At 42.8% G+C, this 15925-nt stretch overlaps 2 protein-coding genes across 8 annotated transcripts in view; both read left to right on the top strand.

The window, feature by feature from the left end:
* Cndp1 (carnosine dipeptidase 1) overlaps positions 1–6852 on the top strand; it is a 36104-nt gene extending 29252 nt beyond the window's left edge. For 5 of the 7 annotated variants that reach the window (XM_074069635.1, XM_074069632.1, XM_074069634.1 and 2 more), the window contains 3 exons: positions 5–146; positions 2761–2932; positions 3683–6852. In XM_074069635.1, coding sequence (XP_073925736.1) covers positions 5–146; positions 2761–2932; positions 3683–3752 — 384 coding nt within the window. In that variant the 3' untranslated portion in view covers positions 3753–6852. The other 2 variants (XM_074069629.1, XM_074069631.1) reach the window with 2 other exon arrangements.
* A 119-nt stretch (positions 6853–6971) lies between these two features.
* The window catches only part of Znf407 (zinc finger protein 407), a 447403-nt gene continuing 438449 nt past the window's right edge, over positions 6972–15925 (top strand). The window contains exon 1 of the mRNA XM_074069625.1: positions 6972–6995. The gene's annotated coding sequence lies outside the window, so the exon portion shown is untranslated. The remainder of the gene's footprint in view (positions 6996–15925) is intronic.

Raw genomic sequence — 15925 nt, 5'->3', positions numbered from 1 at the left:
CTAGGTGAAGCAGCATCTTGAAGCTGTATTCTCCAAAAGAAATAGTTCCAACCAGATGTCTGTCTCCTTGGCACTAGGACTTCAGCCATGGATTACAAATATCAATGATAATCAATATCTTGCAGCAAAAGCAGCCATCAAAACAGGTAGGCCCCTAAGATAGCCATAGACCCATCCTCACATGCATTTGAGTCTTTAGTTTATACTTGGGGTGTGGTCCAGTGCTTCCCAAGCCCACAGTTGCGATGGGACCAATGGGTGGAGCATGTGAGACAGTGGATCAACAGACATTTAAAAAATACAAATACCAACTCTGCTCTTTCTCTAGGGCATATGATTGCATGTATACCATATGCAAGGCATTTTGTATTATCTCATGTAGTCCTCCCAACAGCACCCCCCCCCATTTCACAAAAGAAATTAAGGCTTCCAAGGGTGGAGCAATTTGCTGAAGAGCACGCAGCTGACAAGTGGCAAACCAGGGTTCAAATTCAAGTCTGGAGACCTGAGCTTTGGAGAAAATGATGGACTAGAAAACTTTAAACCCTTAAGATGCAAAATTTATGAAAATATTGGCCAAAATATGAAAAAGAATCCTTTCAAGGCACAGTTTAGATTGTATGAAAATAAGGGAGATCTGTTAGGGTTAAAAATAAAGGAGAAGCTGAAATCTAAGGGAATAAACAAGCAGACACTGGCAGACCTGTGGGCACCTGCTCTTGCTGGTCACAAAGAAGATGGAGCTGTAATGGCTTCAGGCCAGCATGCAGCAGAGGGTTGAAAATGAGATCCACTGCCCTACTGCTTAACACACTCTCTAGGCTTGCTTGTGCTTGGATGAATTTTTAGCCATAGACCCATCCTCACATGCATTTGAGTCTTTAGTTTATACTTGGGGTGTGGTCCAGTGCTTCCCAAGCCCACAGTTGAACTGCATGGCTGAGGCAAACACCAAACTGCCCTGAAGGGCCTCGGCCCCAAGTCAGGCCGTGTGAGACTTCCACAGATGGGCTTCCTATAGATGAGACTGCTGTATAAAAATTACAAAACACATGAGAAGCCCAGTGCCAGTCTGACTGTCCCTAACACCAACCATCTTTTCATAAAGGCCCATTGCTTCTTCAGAGGTGACAGTTTGGTTTGGAATGTCCTTGGTGGTGGCCAGTTTTAATTCCATGTACTTCCAAGACCTGTGATGGACTGAGCAGTGAGCATGTGCTTGGATGCTGGTTGCTGGAGCAGGGAGAAGGAACATGCCGTCTCTGGCTTTGCGGCAAGAGGGATACCGCCAATGTTAGCGAAATAGGAGCTGTCCAGACTCAGGAAGTTTTGGCACATCTCCAAAAGCTAGGCAGTACACGTTTATGCAGAACCACAGTGTTGTTACAGAGCAGGCTGAAGGTCACACTGCCGATAACAGCATAGCTGGGTTTGGAAGCCCAGACCTCCATGAAGCACCAACTCTACTAGTTAGCAGTTTAAGGGACACAAATCCCAAAATTTGGAGAACAGGTCCAAGTCTTAGTGCCATATTTCTCTACATTGTCATTCCTACTGCCCCAATTTAAGCAGTTATCATCTCAGTAAAGTTTGTGAGGAAGGAAAAAGAGTTAGAAAGGCAAATGTAATGCCTGCTGAGGAGAGATGTGTTCTTGAAGTGTCAGTTAAAGACCCATGAAGAGGTCTGAAACACTCTGGCTGGAACGCATGATTCTATTTGGTTTGTTTGTGTGAACCAGTTCTGCAACTTTATTTGTACTCACACCTTGCTTTATGAATAAAGGGGAGATGGTGTGTTCTCTTTTATTTCGTTGTTTTACTTTCATTCCCAGTCCCTCACTGGCAACTTGTCCTCTGAGGGAGAGAAACTAGAGCGTAGGAGAGCAGCTGAAACTACTTTGAGAAACCTTGAAAACTAAGGGGAACATGGTGACACTAGTGTGATAGTTGAGGACAGCTGTCTATTTGTATATTTGTTACAAAAAAGTTCTGCTTCCATAGTATTTAATTCATGAAGAAACCATGAAAGTAAGCACAACATTTTGTTTTGCCAAAAATGCATGATCTCTTCCAATCACAACAAAATTATCAGACCAGCCTGAGATAGGGGACACGCTACAAGTCAACTCATTTTTACTATTTTTTTCTTTCCTTTCTCTGTGCAGGGGACTGACCCTGACTGAATTCAAATGCTAGGCCAGCACTCTGCCACTTGAGTCACACCTCCCAGCCCTGATTGGTATTTTTTGAGATGGTCAAGTTCACAAAAGACAAGTACTGAGAAACTGTCACGCACTAGAAGAGACTGAGAAGCAGTAATAAAAGGCAGGGTGGGGTTCTAGATCGGATCCTGGATTAAAAAAATGGAAAGATGGGTAAAATTGTATTACAGTCCGGGGTGTAGTTAATAACATGTACCAAAGTTACTCTCTGACTCTTGATTACCTAATGTTCTATAAGACGTTAACACTGGGGAAAGCAGAGTTGGGTAAATATGCAAATTAGTTTTGCAAATTTTCTAATCCTAAATTTCTCTAAGTTTAGTTCATCTAAAATTTTTTTTATTAAAAAACTTCAGGTAATTGTGAGGAGGACACCCACCGACTATACACTATACTGTCCAGGTTAGACTATAATTATGATATCAAGAAGCTTACTTACTCCTGCCACCAATCTAATGGTAAAAAAGGAAAGGAGAAAGGAAAACAGAAGCACTACATTCGAGATCAGTGAGAGGTAGTCTTGTCATTATTCTTCCAGTGCCTTCTTTTTCCCGTGTTTCAGTGTTTGGAATAGAACCTGATATGATCCAGGATGGATCTACCATTCCAATTGCCAGAATCTTCCAGGACATCATCCAAAAGAGTGTGATGATGCTCCCTTTGGGGGCTGTCGATGATGGAGAACACTCTCAGAATGAGAAGATCAACAGGTCAGTTGGCCCCTATGCAAGGGAGGAGGGGCTCCATGTGGGCCTGTCCATTCACCTTTCCCAACTGACATTTCTTTTATCACTATTTTGGAGGCTGGGAAGTCTGACTGATTAGGTTCTTGGTGAGGCTCTCTTTCCGGTTCAGACTACCGCATTCTCTTTGTGTTCTCACCTGGTAGAGCTCAGGCTGGGGCAAGGGAAGAGGAAGTACCAATCCAGCATGCAAGTGAAAGCTCTGGGGTCTCTTCCTCTCCTCTAAGGGCATCAGCCCTATGGCATTAAGGCGCATCCTTCTAGACTCATTTAACCCTTATTGCCTTCTCAAATGCCCTGACTCCAAATATAGTCATGTTGGGGGTTAGGGCTTCAACATATGAATTTTGCGGAACATGACATTTAGTCCATAACAAAGGATATTTACAATGATTGATACATACATTATTGGCAGATTATACAAGTCTCCTAAGCCTCCCAGACTAGTTAGAAATAAGAACATGTTTGACTCCAATATCTGTCATGTCAATGATAACAAACCAAGAAAAAAAATGGACTTTTTCGGATTTGAGCCCAGGGCTGACTCACATCATCTTAATAATGCCATTTTCATGTTGGATTTACCAAGTGACTTTCATTTCAAGTGTGTTACATACTTTACATTGAATTTATAATCTCAAATCTTCCCACCCAAATTCAAATTTTCATTTGAATGAAAATTGTAGCAGAGTTTCTCTTTGTTTTTCCTTTTGTTAGGTGGAACTACATAGAGGGGTCCAAGTTATTTGCTGCCTTTTTCTTGGAGTTGGCGAAGCTGCATGAATGATAATAAAAAGGTGTTTGATCTGACCCTGTTCCTGCTCCGATAGGGATGGAATCTGAATACCCAGAGAACACTGATCTAGTAAAGACCTTTCCCATCCCATTTAAGGGTCTTAGTCAAGCCCCAGTACTATTAAAAAAAGGGGGGGGGTGTCTTAGGATGTTTGGACCAATAATAAAATACTTTAAAGGCAGATATGGGAAATGGTTTTGTTATCAGGGTTTGGAGTATTCCAGCTGTTCCTCGGTTCTTGGGTACACATCTAAGGTGAGGACACTGTCCCCCCAAGTGCAGCAAAAGAACCACAAACAGTAGGAACTCAGGAGTTAGTGATTTATTAGCAAAGTGGAAGTACACCTCAAGGGGTGAGGTGGGTGGTTTGGTAAGGACCAACCATGTGGAAGCTGTCAGAGCTTGGGGTTTTATCCAATAGGATAGGGTTGTTAGGTGATGGAAATCAGAGTCACAGCCCCAAACGGTTTGGCCACTGTGCAGAGGCTGCCCAGGAGTGGGATGGCATATGCCTGCATACTTGATGCTCTTTGCCTTTCCCAGTTTAATCTTGATATGGAGAGTGGGTTCCATAAGGGCTATTATCTTAACCTTTAGCCTAGCCAGTCTGGTAGTCTAGGGTGTTTCCTCATGACTGTTTATGTCTACTTAGTGGCCAACCACAGTTCAACATTCCCTACAGCTCACTTTCCTAAAGTCATAGCTACTTTCACCCTGATTGTCCCAAGTCCTGTGCAATAGCTTTAGACTGGGCTCAAGACAACCTTTGAGCATATGTGGGATAATTCTTGAGTTACTTAGACTCTTACTGTAATTCCATTGGCATAATCCCTCCAGTTTGCTTTCTGGATCCTGAAGTGCCCATGAGGATGGATGTCAGTACTTAATCACCTTTGCTTCTGCTACATCTTCCTCTTAAGAAAAAATATTGGTCTCCACTACTGACTACAATGATTTCCTTGGGGGTTTATTTTTAGAGGAGTTACCAAGGCGTGGTACTGTTTAACTTCTTGTTTCCACTTTATTTTCTCCTGCTTCTTGAAAAGTTCTGCAGTTGAAGTGATTATTATTCATACTCTCATACCATTGGTGATTCCTGGTACAAAGATGAGTAGAGGGGGCGCCGTTTCTTGCGCTCCCTCCCTGGCTGGAGCGAGCTTTCTCTCTCACTCCTTGGTTATTACTGGACCTAACTGGGCTTAACTGGGGGGTGACTGGAGATTCTGAAAAGACACAGGATAGACAGACAGAAATTTAGGGTCAGGTGTGTTGTACCCTCGACTGGGGACGCACAACCCTCATTGCTTCTTTTTCTCTATCTTTATTCTTTAAGGCCTTGCTCCTTGCAGTTCTTTCAAATCTTGCTTCAAACATCTTTCCTTAGGCTCGCACTGTCCCATGTTTGCTCTCAGCTTCTCTTTAGCTTAATAGCTCTTAAAGTCTTTTGCCCCTGGGCTTGCACTGTCCCATCTCTCTTTAGCTCTCTTAAAGCCTCAGTGCTCAAACTTGCAAACAGCCACACTTACACCTGCATATGCATAACTCTTAAAGTCTCCATCCTTAGACTTGCACTGTGCACACTGTCCCATGTTCTCTTTGGTTTTTCTTTAGATTTAGCTTTCCTAAGGCCTATGTATGAAACTTTTTCAGCTTTGCTTTCTGAAGCCTATGTTAAAGTTCTCCGTGCAGACTTTCTAACAACCCTTCTTTAGCATTTTCCCTTCAACAATTCTTTTCCCTTCCAAAAGCTTCATACACTAAAAGACAGAAAGTAAAAGCTTCTTCCTAATATTCAAAGACAAAACCCCCAAAGCAAAAAGCCAAGCAAAAAGCCCAAAATAAAGCCCCAAAAGGCAAAAGCCCCTTTTCCTCCTTCAGGGGTCTCTTATAGCAGCAAACAGGGTGCAGCCACAGGGAGGGGTGTGACATTGCAACAGGAGAAATCTGTGTTCCTGCTTCTCTGAACACAATTTAGGAGACGCAGCTGTTCTGCCTTTCCCTGTTTCATGGCAGGGGTTGTGCCTATCTCAGCCTGCAGGTAAAAGCAATTAACTGCATCTCGCCTTGCTTGTGTCCAGTTTTCATAGGCTTTAATCTGCTCACCACAGATGAGGTTTGTTTTTTTTTTAATTTCAAAGTTCTTTACCTTTGGTATGACTGATGCCACCTGATCAGCTCAGTAAAATCCTCCACCCTCTCTTGCACTCCCACATGCATGTAAATCCACCATAGCAGAATTTATCCTGATAGAACTTCTCTCACTCCATTGGAATTTTACTCAGTGACTACATCGAAATTGCTCAAAGCTTTTAATAGCATCAGTTTTATAGAGAACTAATCAACCCTGGCACTGGTATCACATTCTAAATTTAAAGCCATCAGTTAATGCTGCATTGATTAATCATTTTAGTTAACAATCTTGTTTGGCTTGATTGGGTTCGATGTTATAAACACAAAAAAGAATGTAATTTATCTACAGTCAAGTGTATGTAAATAAATCAGTTCAATCTATAAATTCATTATTTAAATCACACTAATGGAGATGAATTTAAGGGTTTATCAAATGGTTTCTCTTATGATTGCAAATGAAAACAAAGTTTAACGAATTTGCCTTCAACTTTTTTCCATCTCTCTGTTAGTTCTTGAAATGCCAGCTTTCAGACTTGTTAAATCACATTAAAAATGATTGGATCATGAAGTCAGTGATTCAGTTTATCCTTATCTAGTCACAGGAATGGGACCCAACTAATGAATCGGCAATATGGGGAAATTAATCAAAGATTCCATTTAGTGTTTGCTTTGGAGGCAAGAAACTTCAAACCACCATGCCAGTTCTGATGCTCGAGTACCAAGTGCTGTTGTTGAATATTGCCAGGTGTCTGGTATTCTGGGCTATTCAGCACAGCCTATGCTTGCGGGGGACTATGCTGGATTTTGAAGTATTTTTAGATTCTGTTGGTGCTACCTGATGTACTTTGGATTGTTCCCAAAGAATAACAGAGCAAGAGCTTTCTGATGCCAGTTCGTGTTTTGCAAAGCATTTGCATTAGTTGTTACCAAAAGATTATTATAAAATATATTGCAAGCATTTCTGGGCAGGGTAGTATCAGTTTTATGAAGTCATTAAACAATTGTATGTATTTCCTTATTTCCATTCCTGTAGAAACTGAGAGCAGCAGTGCCACAGTTAATTATTCAACTACAGGAAAAGGAGAGGAGGAGGAGGAATAGTTGGTAAGTGTGTTTGGCCTAGGAGATTACAATCCTGCAGGGTCAGAGTCCAGAGTTCATGTTTTGCTGCCAACCAGGATCAGGATGGGTATCCCCAGATCTTCCCTCCAGGGCTTGCTACCCAACTCCAAGCCATGTGGCTAACCCACTCCTCCTGCAACATGGGAGACAGAAAGGAAGTATCAGCCAAGCTCATTACGTTCAGAGGGATAAGAGAAATGTCCCTAGTTATTGGTCATATCAATTAGCCAGCTACAAGAAAGCAAAAAAGTTGGGGGATATATCAAACCAATATATGCCCATGGGTTAAATGATCACCCAGCATACGTGTGGGTATGTTGTGTTATGCTGATCAGGTAGGGACTTTGTTGTATTGGAGACAATGTGTGGCTTAGCAGATAAAGTGTGCTAATGTATCATTATTGTGATGAAGCTTGGGGGTTATGAATACCAACTGGGTATTGTACATGATTTTGTAGAAAATAATGATGGCTGGGGACATTTTTGGTTTTATGTTGTATTCATAAAAATAATGTACTGGCCTGGAAACCTTGCGTGTCTGGTAGACAGTGTGAGGTCCCTGGTCTTTGACACCATTTCAGGGTACTTGAGCTGGGTGGCGGGAGTGAATCAGCAACACACAGAAGACTTGCTCCAACCCTATTGTTCTAGACACTTATTTGGGACACATCAATCACTCCCATGACCTCTGTATCAGCTGAGTGCCCACACGGTCCCCTCTTCTTAGAAACAGCCCCACTGGTTCTTCTGTCTATTTCATATCTGAAACAGTGTTCATCTAAAATGGAAACCTGCCCCCCCATGCCTGTGTCTACTCTGGAATTCCCCACCATGGTACTGGACCATGAGCCAGTTGATGGCAGAGCCCTGAACCCTCTCTCTTTCAAATCCAACTCGTATCAAGACCAGTTGACTCCATTTCTCAAAAGCCATCACTTCCTTCTGTTTGCACTGTCACCTCTCATAGCCCATAAGCCTTTGCTGGGTTTCTGTCAAGGTCCTAACTGATCTTTGCTTATACCTCAGGACCTCTTGTCATGCTGCAGCCAAGGCTTTTCCCAATCAGTGTAAAATCCTAGAGTGGCTGTGAGGTCTTAGGATGAAATCTGACATCACAAGGGATTCTGCAAGTCCTGCACAAGCTGTGGTTGGCCTACTTTTCCAGCCTCACTCTTCCTTCCTGGGTGTGCCCACACAGCCCCATCCTTCTAATCTTCTTGGTTTCTCAACAACCAAGAGCAACCTCAAAACCTTCTCGGATCCCTTCTTCCTCCTGGAACACAGTTTCTTAGGCTGGTTAATATCTCCCTCCTCCATCCTATATGGATCTCAGCTTAGTTGTAATTTTCAGGGAAACCTTTTCTGATTCTCCCCAAAGTATTGTATAAGTTATATGTTCCTATTACACTATCATAGTCTCTTCAGTTTCTCTGTGGCATTTTGTTGTGGGATTGAGAGTTCTCATTGCTTCAGCTTGTATCTGGGGGTTCTCACCCAACAAAGCCTGATATCTGGCCACTCGTTCCTCAGTCATCCATCGACTGGCAGTGCCGTTGAGCAGAGAAGTTCTTTGGTTACCCAGAGCGTGATGCATCGTCCCAGAGTCAGTTTATCTGCTTCTTGTATTAAGATCACTGCTGCCAATGCCCAGAGGCATGGGGCCAACCTGAGGCCATGGGGTCTAATTTCTTGGACAGGTAGGCTACTGGCTGGCTCCATGGCCCCAGTGGCTGGGTCAGGACACCTAATCCTACATGTAGAGGTGGAAAGGGCAAGTGATGTCCAGGACAGCCAGGTGTCGTTTAAGTTTTTGGAAGGAATGCATCCTCTTGGTCAGGGCCCCAGTGCAACGGTCCTAAGGGGTTCCCCTTTAGTGCCACATAGAGTGGCCCAGCAGTGACCAAGAATCCAGGGATCCTTAGGCGGCAGAGGCCTGCAACGCCCAGAAACTACTGGAGCTGTCTCCAGGACTCTGGGCGCAGGTACCGCATGATCACTTCTTTTCTCCCAGTTCCCAGCCTTCTTTATCCCTGGCTCAGGTGATATCCCAAGTGTATGACCTCCTCTAGACAGATTTGTGCCTTCTTTCGTGAGACTTTGTATACTGCTTCCTGTAGGAATTGGAGTAGTTCTTCTGTTCTGTTTTTGCAGGCCTCCAGGGTGGGGTCCGCTAAGAGTATGTCATCTACATACTGGAAGACAGTGCAGTCTTTTGGTCGGCAGTTTTCAAGGTTTCTGGCTAAGGCCTCCCCAAAGATAGTGGGGGAATTTTTGAAGGCCTGCAGAAGCCTACTCCAGATTAATTGTCCTTTTGCTCCCACTCAAATCCAAGCAGGGGCTAGCTAGCTTCCGCCACTCTCAGGCAGAAGAAGGCTTCCTTAAGGTCCAGTCATGTGAACGCCCTAGCAGTGGGAGGAATCAAACTCAGCAGAGTGTATGGGTTGGGACGAAAGGATGAATAGTCTCCGTTGCCTCATTCACCCGGCACAAGTCTTGAACTTGTCAATAGTCACTGGACCCTGGCTTTCTGACAGGGAGTAACGGGGTTTTCCAGGCTGATTGCACTTCGCTCAGGATTCCCTGGTCCCGTAGGCTTTGAATGTGTGGCACGATTCCTTTCTGGGCCTCTAGAGGTATTGGATATTGTCTTTGATGCACTGGGTTAGCTCCGGGTTTGATGGTGACCAATATTGGGGGATGTCCTATTGCCAGCCCAATTTGCGCATCCTGGTCCCAAACACCCAGGAACTGCTTCATGAGGTGATCTAGGAATGGTTGAGGACAAAGGGTTTATTGTCCCTGGGGATATGTACGTGCCACTGTTCTTCAAGACTGACCTCCAAGGTTAGCACCAGCAAGGTGCTCACATCAGGTGGTCCCAGATCCATAGATACTGTGGTGCCCAGTTTATTAATTAATTAATTAATTAATTTATTTATTTATTTATTGTTTTATTATTCATATGTGCATACAAGGCTTGGGTCATTTCTCCCCCCTGCCCCCACCCCCTCCCTTACCACCCACTCCGCCCCCTCCCTTTCCCCCCCACACCATCAATACCCAGCAGAAACTATTTTGCCCTTATCTCTAATTTTGTTGAAGAGAGAGTATAAGCAATAATAGGAAGGAACAAGTGTTCCTGGTTGAGATAAGGATAGCTACACAGGGCGTTGACTCACATTGATTTCCTGTGCATGTGTGTTACCTTCTAGGTTAATTCTTTTTGATCTCACCTTTTCTCTAGTTCCTGGTCCTCTTCTCCTGTTGGCCTCAGTTGCTTTTAAGGTATCTGCTTTAGTTTCCCTGTGTTAAGGGCAACAAATGCTACCTAATTTTTTAGGTGTCTTACCTATCCTTACCCCTCCCTTGTGTGCACTCGCTTTTATCGTGTGCTCAAAGTCCAATCCCATTGTTGTGTTTGCCCTTGATCTAATGTCCACATATGAGGGAGAACATACAATTTTTGGTCTTTTGGATGTTCCCCAATTCCATCCATTTACCAGCGAATGATAACATTTCGTTCTTCTTCATGGCTGCATAAAATTCCATTGTGTATAGATATCACATTTTCTTAATCCATTCGTCAGTAGTGGGGCATCTTGGCTGTTTCCATAACTTGGCTATTGTGAATAGTGCTGCAATAAACATGAGTGTGCAGGTGCCTCTGGAGTAACCTGTGTCACAGTCTTTTGGGTATATCCCCAAGAGTGGTATTGCTGGATCAAATGGTAGATTTGATCTTTAAGATCTTTAAGATTTTCAAATTTATTTGAATATAGGTTCTCGAAGTAGTCTCTGGTGATTTCCTGGACCTCCATGGTGTTTGTTGTTATCTCCCCTTTTGCATTCCTGATTCTACTAATTTGGGTTTTTTCTCTCCTCATTTTAGTCAGGTTTGCCAGGGGTCTATCGATTTTGTTTATTTTTTCAAAGACCAACTTTTTGTTTCATTAGTTCTTTGTATGGTTTTTTTGGTTTCTATTTCGTTGATTTCAGCTCTTATTTTTATTATTTCTCTCCTTCTATTTGTTTTGGGATTTGCTTGTTCTTGTTTTTCTATGAGTTTGAGATGTATCATTATGTCATTGATTTGGGATCATTCAGTCTTTTTAATATATGCACTCATGGCTATAAACTTTCCTCTCAGGACTGCCTTTGCTGTGTCCCATAGGTTCTGGTAGGTTGAGTTTTCGTTTTCATTGACTTCCAGGAACTCTTTAATTTCCTCTTTTATTTCATCGATGATCCACTCTTCATTAAGTAATGAGTTATTTAGTTTCCAGCTGTTTACATGTTTTTTGTCTTTACTTTTGTTGTTGAGTTCTACTTTTACTGCATTGTGATCAGATAGTATGCACGGTATAATTTCTATTTTCTTATATTTGCTGAGACTTGCTTTGTTCCCTAGGATATGATCTATTTTGGAGAAGGTTCCATGGGCTGCTGAGAAGAATGTATATTGTGTAGAAGTTGGATGAAATGTTGTGTAGACATCAAGTAGGTCCATTTGATCTATTGTATATTTTAGATCTTGGATTTCTTTATTGCTTTTTTTGTTTGGATGACCTATCTATTGATGATAATGGGGTGTTAAAGTCTCCCACAACGACTGTGTTGGAGTTAATATATGCTTTTAGCTCTTTCAGGGTATGTTTGATGAAATTGGGTGCGTTGACATTGGGTGCATACAGATTGATGATTATTATTTCCTTTTGGTCTATTTCCCCTTTTATTAGTATGGAATGTCCTTCTTTATCTCGTTTGATCAATGTAGGTTTGAAGTCTACTTTGTCAGAGATAAGTATTGCTACTCCTGCCTGTTTTCGGGAGCCATTGGCCTGGTAAATCTTCTTCCAGCCTTTCATCCTAAGCCTATGCTCATTTCTGTTGGTGAGATGGGTCTCCTGTAAGCAACAAATTGTTGGATCTTCCTTTTTAATCCATTTCGTCAAGTGGTGCCTTTTGATGGATGAATTAAGTCCATTAACATTAAGTGTTAGTACTGATAGGTATGTGGTGATTCCTGTCATTTAGTTGTCTTAGTTGTTGAAGGTTTAATTGTGTGTACCTAAGTTGGGGTTACTCTCTACTTTCTTGCTTTTTCTTTTCCCGTGGTTTGGTGCTGCCCATCTTTTCATGGTTAAGTTGGGTTTCACTTTCTGCGTGCAGAATCCCTTGAAGAATCTTTTGTAGTGGTGGCTTTGTGGTCACATATTGTTTTAGTTTCTGCTTATCATGGAAGACTTTTATTGCTCCATCTATTTTGAATGATAGTTTTGCTGGGTAGAGTATCCTGGAGTTGAAGTTATTTTCATTCAGTGCCCAGAAGATCTCACCCCACGCTCTTCTTGCTTTTAATGTTTCTGTTGAGAAGTCTGCTGTGATTTTGATGGGTTCACCTTTGTATGTTACTTGTTTTTTCTCTCTTACAGCCTTCAATATTCTTTCCCTAGTTTCTGAATTTGTTGTTTTAATGATGATATGTCATGGGGTAGTTCTATTTTGATCTGGTCTGTTTGGTGTCCTGGAGGCCTCTTACATCTGGATGGGAATATCTTTCTCTAGATTTGGGAAATTTTCTGTTATTATTTTGTTGAATATTTTACGCATTCCCTTCGCTTGCACCTCTTCTCCTTCTTCGATGCCCATGATTCTCAAGTTTGGTCTTTTGATGGAGTCGGTGAGTTCTTGCATTTTCTTTTCATAGGTCTTGAGTTGTTTAATTAATAGTTCTTTGGTTTTTCCTTTAATTACCATTTCATCTTCGAGTTCTGAGATTCTGTCTTCTGTTTGTTCTATTCTGCTGGATTGGCCTTCCGTTTTGTTTTGCAGTTCTGTTTCGTTCTTTTTTCTGAGGTTTTCCATATCCTGGGTGGTTTCCTCTTTAATATTGTCTGTTTTTGTCCTGAGTTCATTTATCTGTTTATTAATTGTGTTCTCTGTTTCACTTTGGTGTTTATACAGTGCTTCTGTGGTTTCCTTTATTTCTTCTTTTGCTTTTTCAAATTCTCTATTTTTGTTGTCTTGTAATTTCTTGAGTGTCTCCTGTACATTTTGGTTGACCCTATCCAGTATCATCTCTATAAAATTCTCATTGAGTACTTGTAGTATGTCTTCTTTTAAATTATTCTTGTGGGCTTCATTGGGTTCTTTGGAATAGTTTATCTTCATTTTGTTGGAGTCTGGATCTGAGTACCTGTTTTCTTCATTCCCCTCTGGTTCCTGTACTAATTTTTTGCTGTGGGGAAATTGGTTTCCCTGTTTTTTCTGTCTTCCTGTCATTGTCCTTGGTGTTGTTACTGTCCCTATACTGTGTGCAATTAAGTATTTTCTAGCTTGTAATAATAACAATGGTGATGTTTAGAATGGAAGGGTGAGAGGAGATGGAAAGCAAGAATTTAAAGAAAGAGGGAAAAACAAATAAACAGACAAGTAGAAAAAAACAAAACAAGGAATCAAACAAAAAAGTTTCAAAGGTATAAACCAGGAGCATTTGTGTTCAGTAAGCTGAACAGGCATTAGAGAGACAGAGAGAAGATTGAAAGTAAAAAATAAAAAGAATAAAGATAAGAATAAAAATAAAAAATAAGTAAATGAAAGAAATATATATATAAATAAAACAAAATGAAAAATAGAAAATAAAAAAAATTTAAAAAATTAAAAAACCTCCAAGTTCATATGCAATGAAGTTTAAGTCTTAATAATTTTGGTGTCCGTCTCAGTCTCCAGTCCTGGAGATGGTGCCTCAGATGTTGTTCTGTAGTTGTCTCATCAAAGGGAACACATAAAGTAGAACAAAACTGCATAAAAGAAAAGGAAAACCCCACCAAGTGTCCCAAGTTCAAATGCAATACAGTTTCAGTAAGTTTTTCAGCATGCAGTTGTAGTTTGGTTGTTTTCTCTTCAAAGGTAGGGAGAGAGAAAAAAAAGAGTCTGGAGACAGGTCTGAGAATGGTATGTGCGGCTGTGGCTCACCTGCCCACTGCTGTCAGCCTGCTGTTGCTGGAGGCTTTATTTATGCAGATCTCAGGGGTGAGCTTAGCACTCACCTGACCCTGCAGGCTTCATTTACTCAGAGTTCTCCTCTGAGCCTCTGCTACAAGCTTTCCCCTTTCCAAGCACACTGGGGGAGGTGACACTGCACCTGCTTTCTCAGGCCTGCATGTTTGTTTACATTCACGTGGGAAGTGGGTCTTCCCCCCTCTCCTGTGGAGTTTTCCTCCCTCCGCCACTTTCACAAGCTTTCCCGCTCCTGGTTGCTGGGCACATGCTCCCGCTCCCTCCGGAGCCTCTCCAGCCCGGCCCAGCTTGTTTATTTACAGTTCCAGGAAGGTTTCCCTTCCCCTACTCTTCAGCGCTCAGTGCACCCCACCCTCTTTCCCACTTGTCTTTATTGTTCTTATTGCTTATTACTCAGTTTCTCTTTTTTCCCCGGGTGGAAGTCAGTCTGTCCAGGGGGCTATGCTGATCTGGCCCAGGCTTGTCTGTGGGAGTACCGCGGTACCGCTTAGCTCACCTTGTCCACATCTTCCTAAGCCATCTGGGCACAGGCGACTGGTGGCCCGGGGGTCCTCCTGGTTTCTCCGTTTAACGTGAAGTGGAGATTCTCTGTGCCGGCTGGATGTGTGGAGGGGTTAAAATTTTGCCTCTTCTCGGTGGTTTTGCCTGCAAGGTGTGACTCCAGCATCTCTCCAAGATTTCCCTATAGGAGGCACTCTTTCTGCTTCCTCCCTCTAGCCACCATCTTGGAATCTCCTGTGGTGCCCAGTTTAGAAAGCAAATCTCTTCCCAGAAGGAGGCCTGGAGGTTCTGGCACATACAGAAACTGGTGCCTGACCCAGTGTCCACCAACCATGCATTCTCATGGTTTGCAGAACTGGTGCTTCTTGGTGTTTCTGTTGGCCCTTATATTGGTGATTGAGTCCTTGGTGAGCTGACCGGTTGGTGTGGTCACAGTAGAAATGGCTGCCCCCGTGTCCAGAATGAAGTCTATTTTGCAGCCCTCAATGTCAATCTTGACCATGGGCTCCTGAGGGCCAATCAAAAGGAAGCCTGGTTGCCTTCAGTCAGACTCGTCTCCCCAGGCTGTGTTTGTCCCTAGGTTGCAGGCTTTCTTGTATTTGGTGGCAGCCACTGTCATTCTTTCTTTTTCTTTTTCTTTTTTTTTTTTTTTTTGGTGAGGGCATTCATTTTTCCAATGTCCCTCCTCCTTACAGTAGGCACACTGTTTTTTTCCCCAGAGTGTTTCTCCATTATCTCCAGTTGGGGCCTCCCTTCTGGCCTCTGGCCTTCCCATTCCCTCCTTGAGGGCCATAGCCAGGATCTTTGCCTTTTTTTCCAGATATTTTTCTTTCTGTCTTTTGGCCATCTCCTCTTGGTTTGTTCCTACCTTGGCTGCTATACTAATGAGTTGGTCAATATTGGCACCCACAAAGCCCTCCATCTTTTGTAGCTTTCAGTGAACATCACAGGCAGACTGTTGGATGAAGGCATTGTTGATCATAGACCGGTTCTTGGGGGCTTTAGGGTCAAATGGAGTATACTGATGATAAGCATTGCGTAACTGGTCATAGAATTGGCTAGGCAGCTCATCAAGGTTCCGTGTGACTTCACTGACCTTAGCGAGGTTGGTTGCTCCTCGTGCCCCCTGGTGGGTCCCTCCAGGATGGCTTGTCTCATATGCTGGATGGATTGGAGCCTGGAGGGGGTGTTTGGATCCCAATCTTGTCTGGTGTCCAGGATCCTCTCATCTGCCCATCGCTCTGGATTTGCAGTCTGTGGTGGAGCTTGGGTAACTAGCCCTGCTCTGGCTGCTTGGCATACTCACTGGCACTCATCAGAAGTTAAGAGATTAGACATGAGCTGACGGCAATCATCCCAGTTGAGTTGGTAGCTGTGCATGATGCTGGTCA

The sequence above is a fragment of the Castor canadensis genome, chromosome 4 (assembly GCF_047511655.1).
Source record: "Castor canadensis chromosome 4, mCasCan1.hap1v2, whole genome shotgun sequence".
NCBI lineage: Eukaryota > Metazoa > Chordata > Mammalia > Rodentia > Castoridae > Castor > Castor canadensis.
Note: the sequence above shows the minus strand (reverse complement) of the source record. Positions and strands in the feature narration are given on the sequence as shown.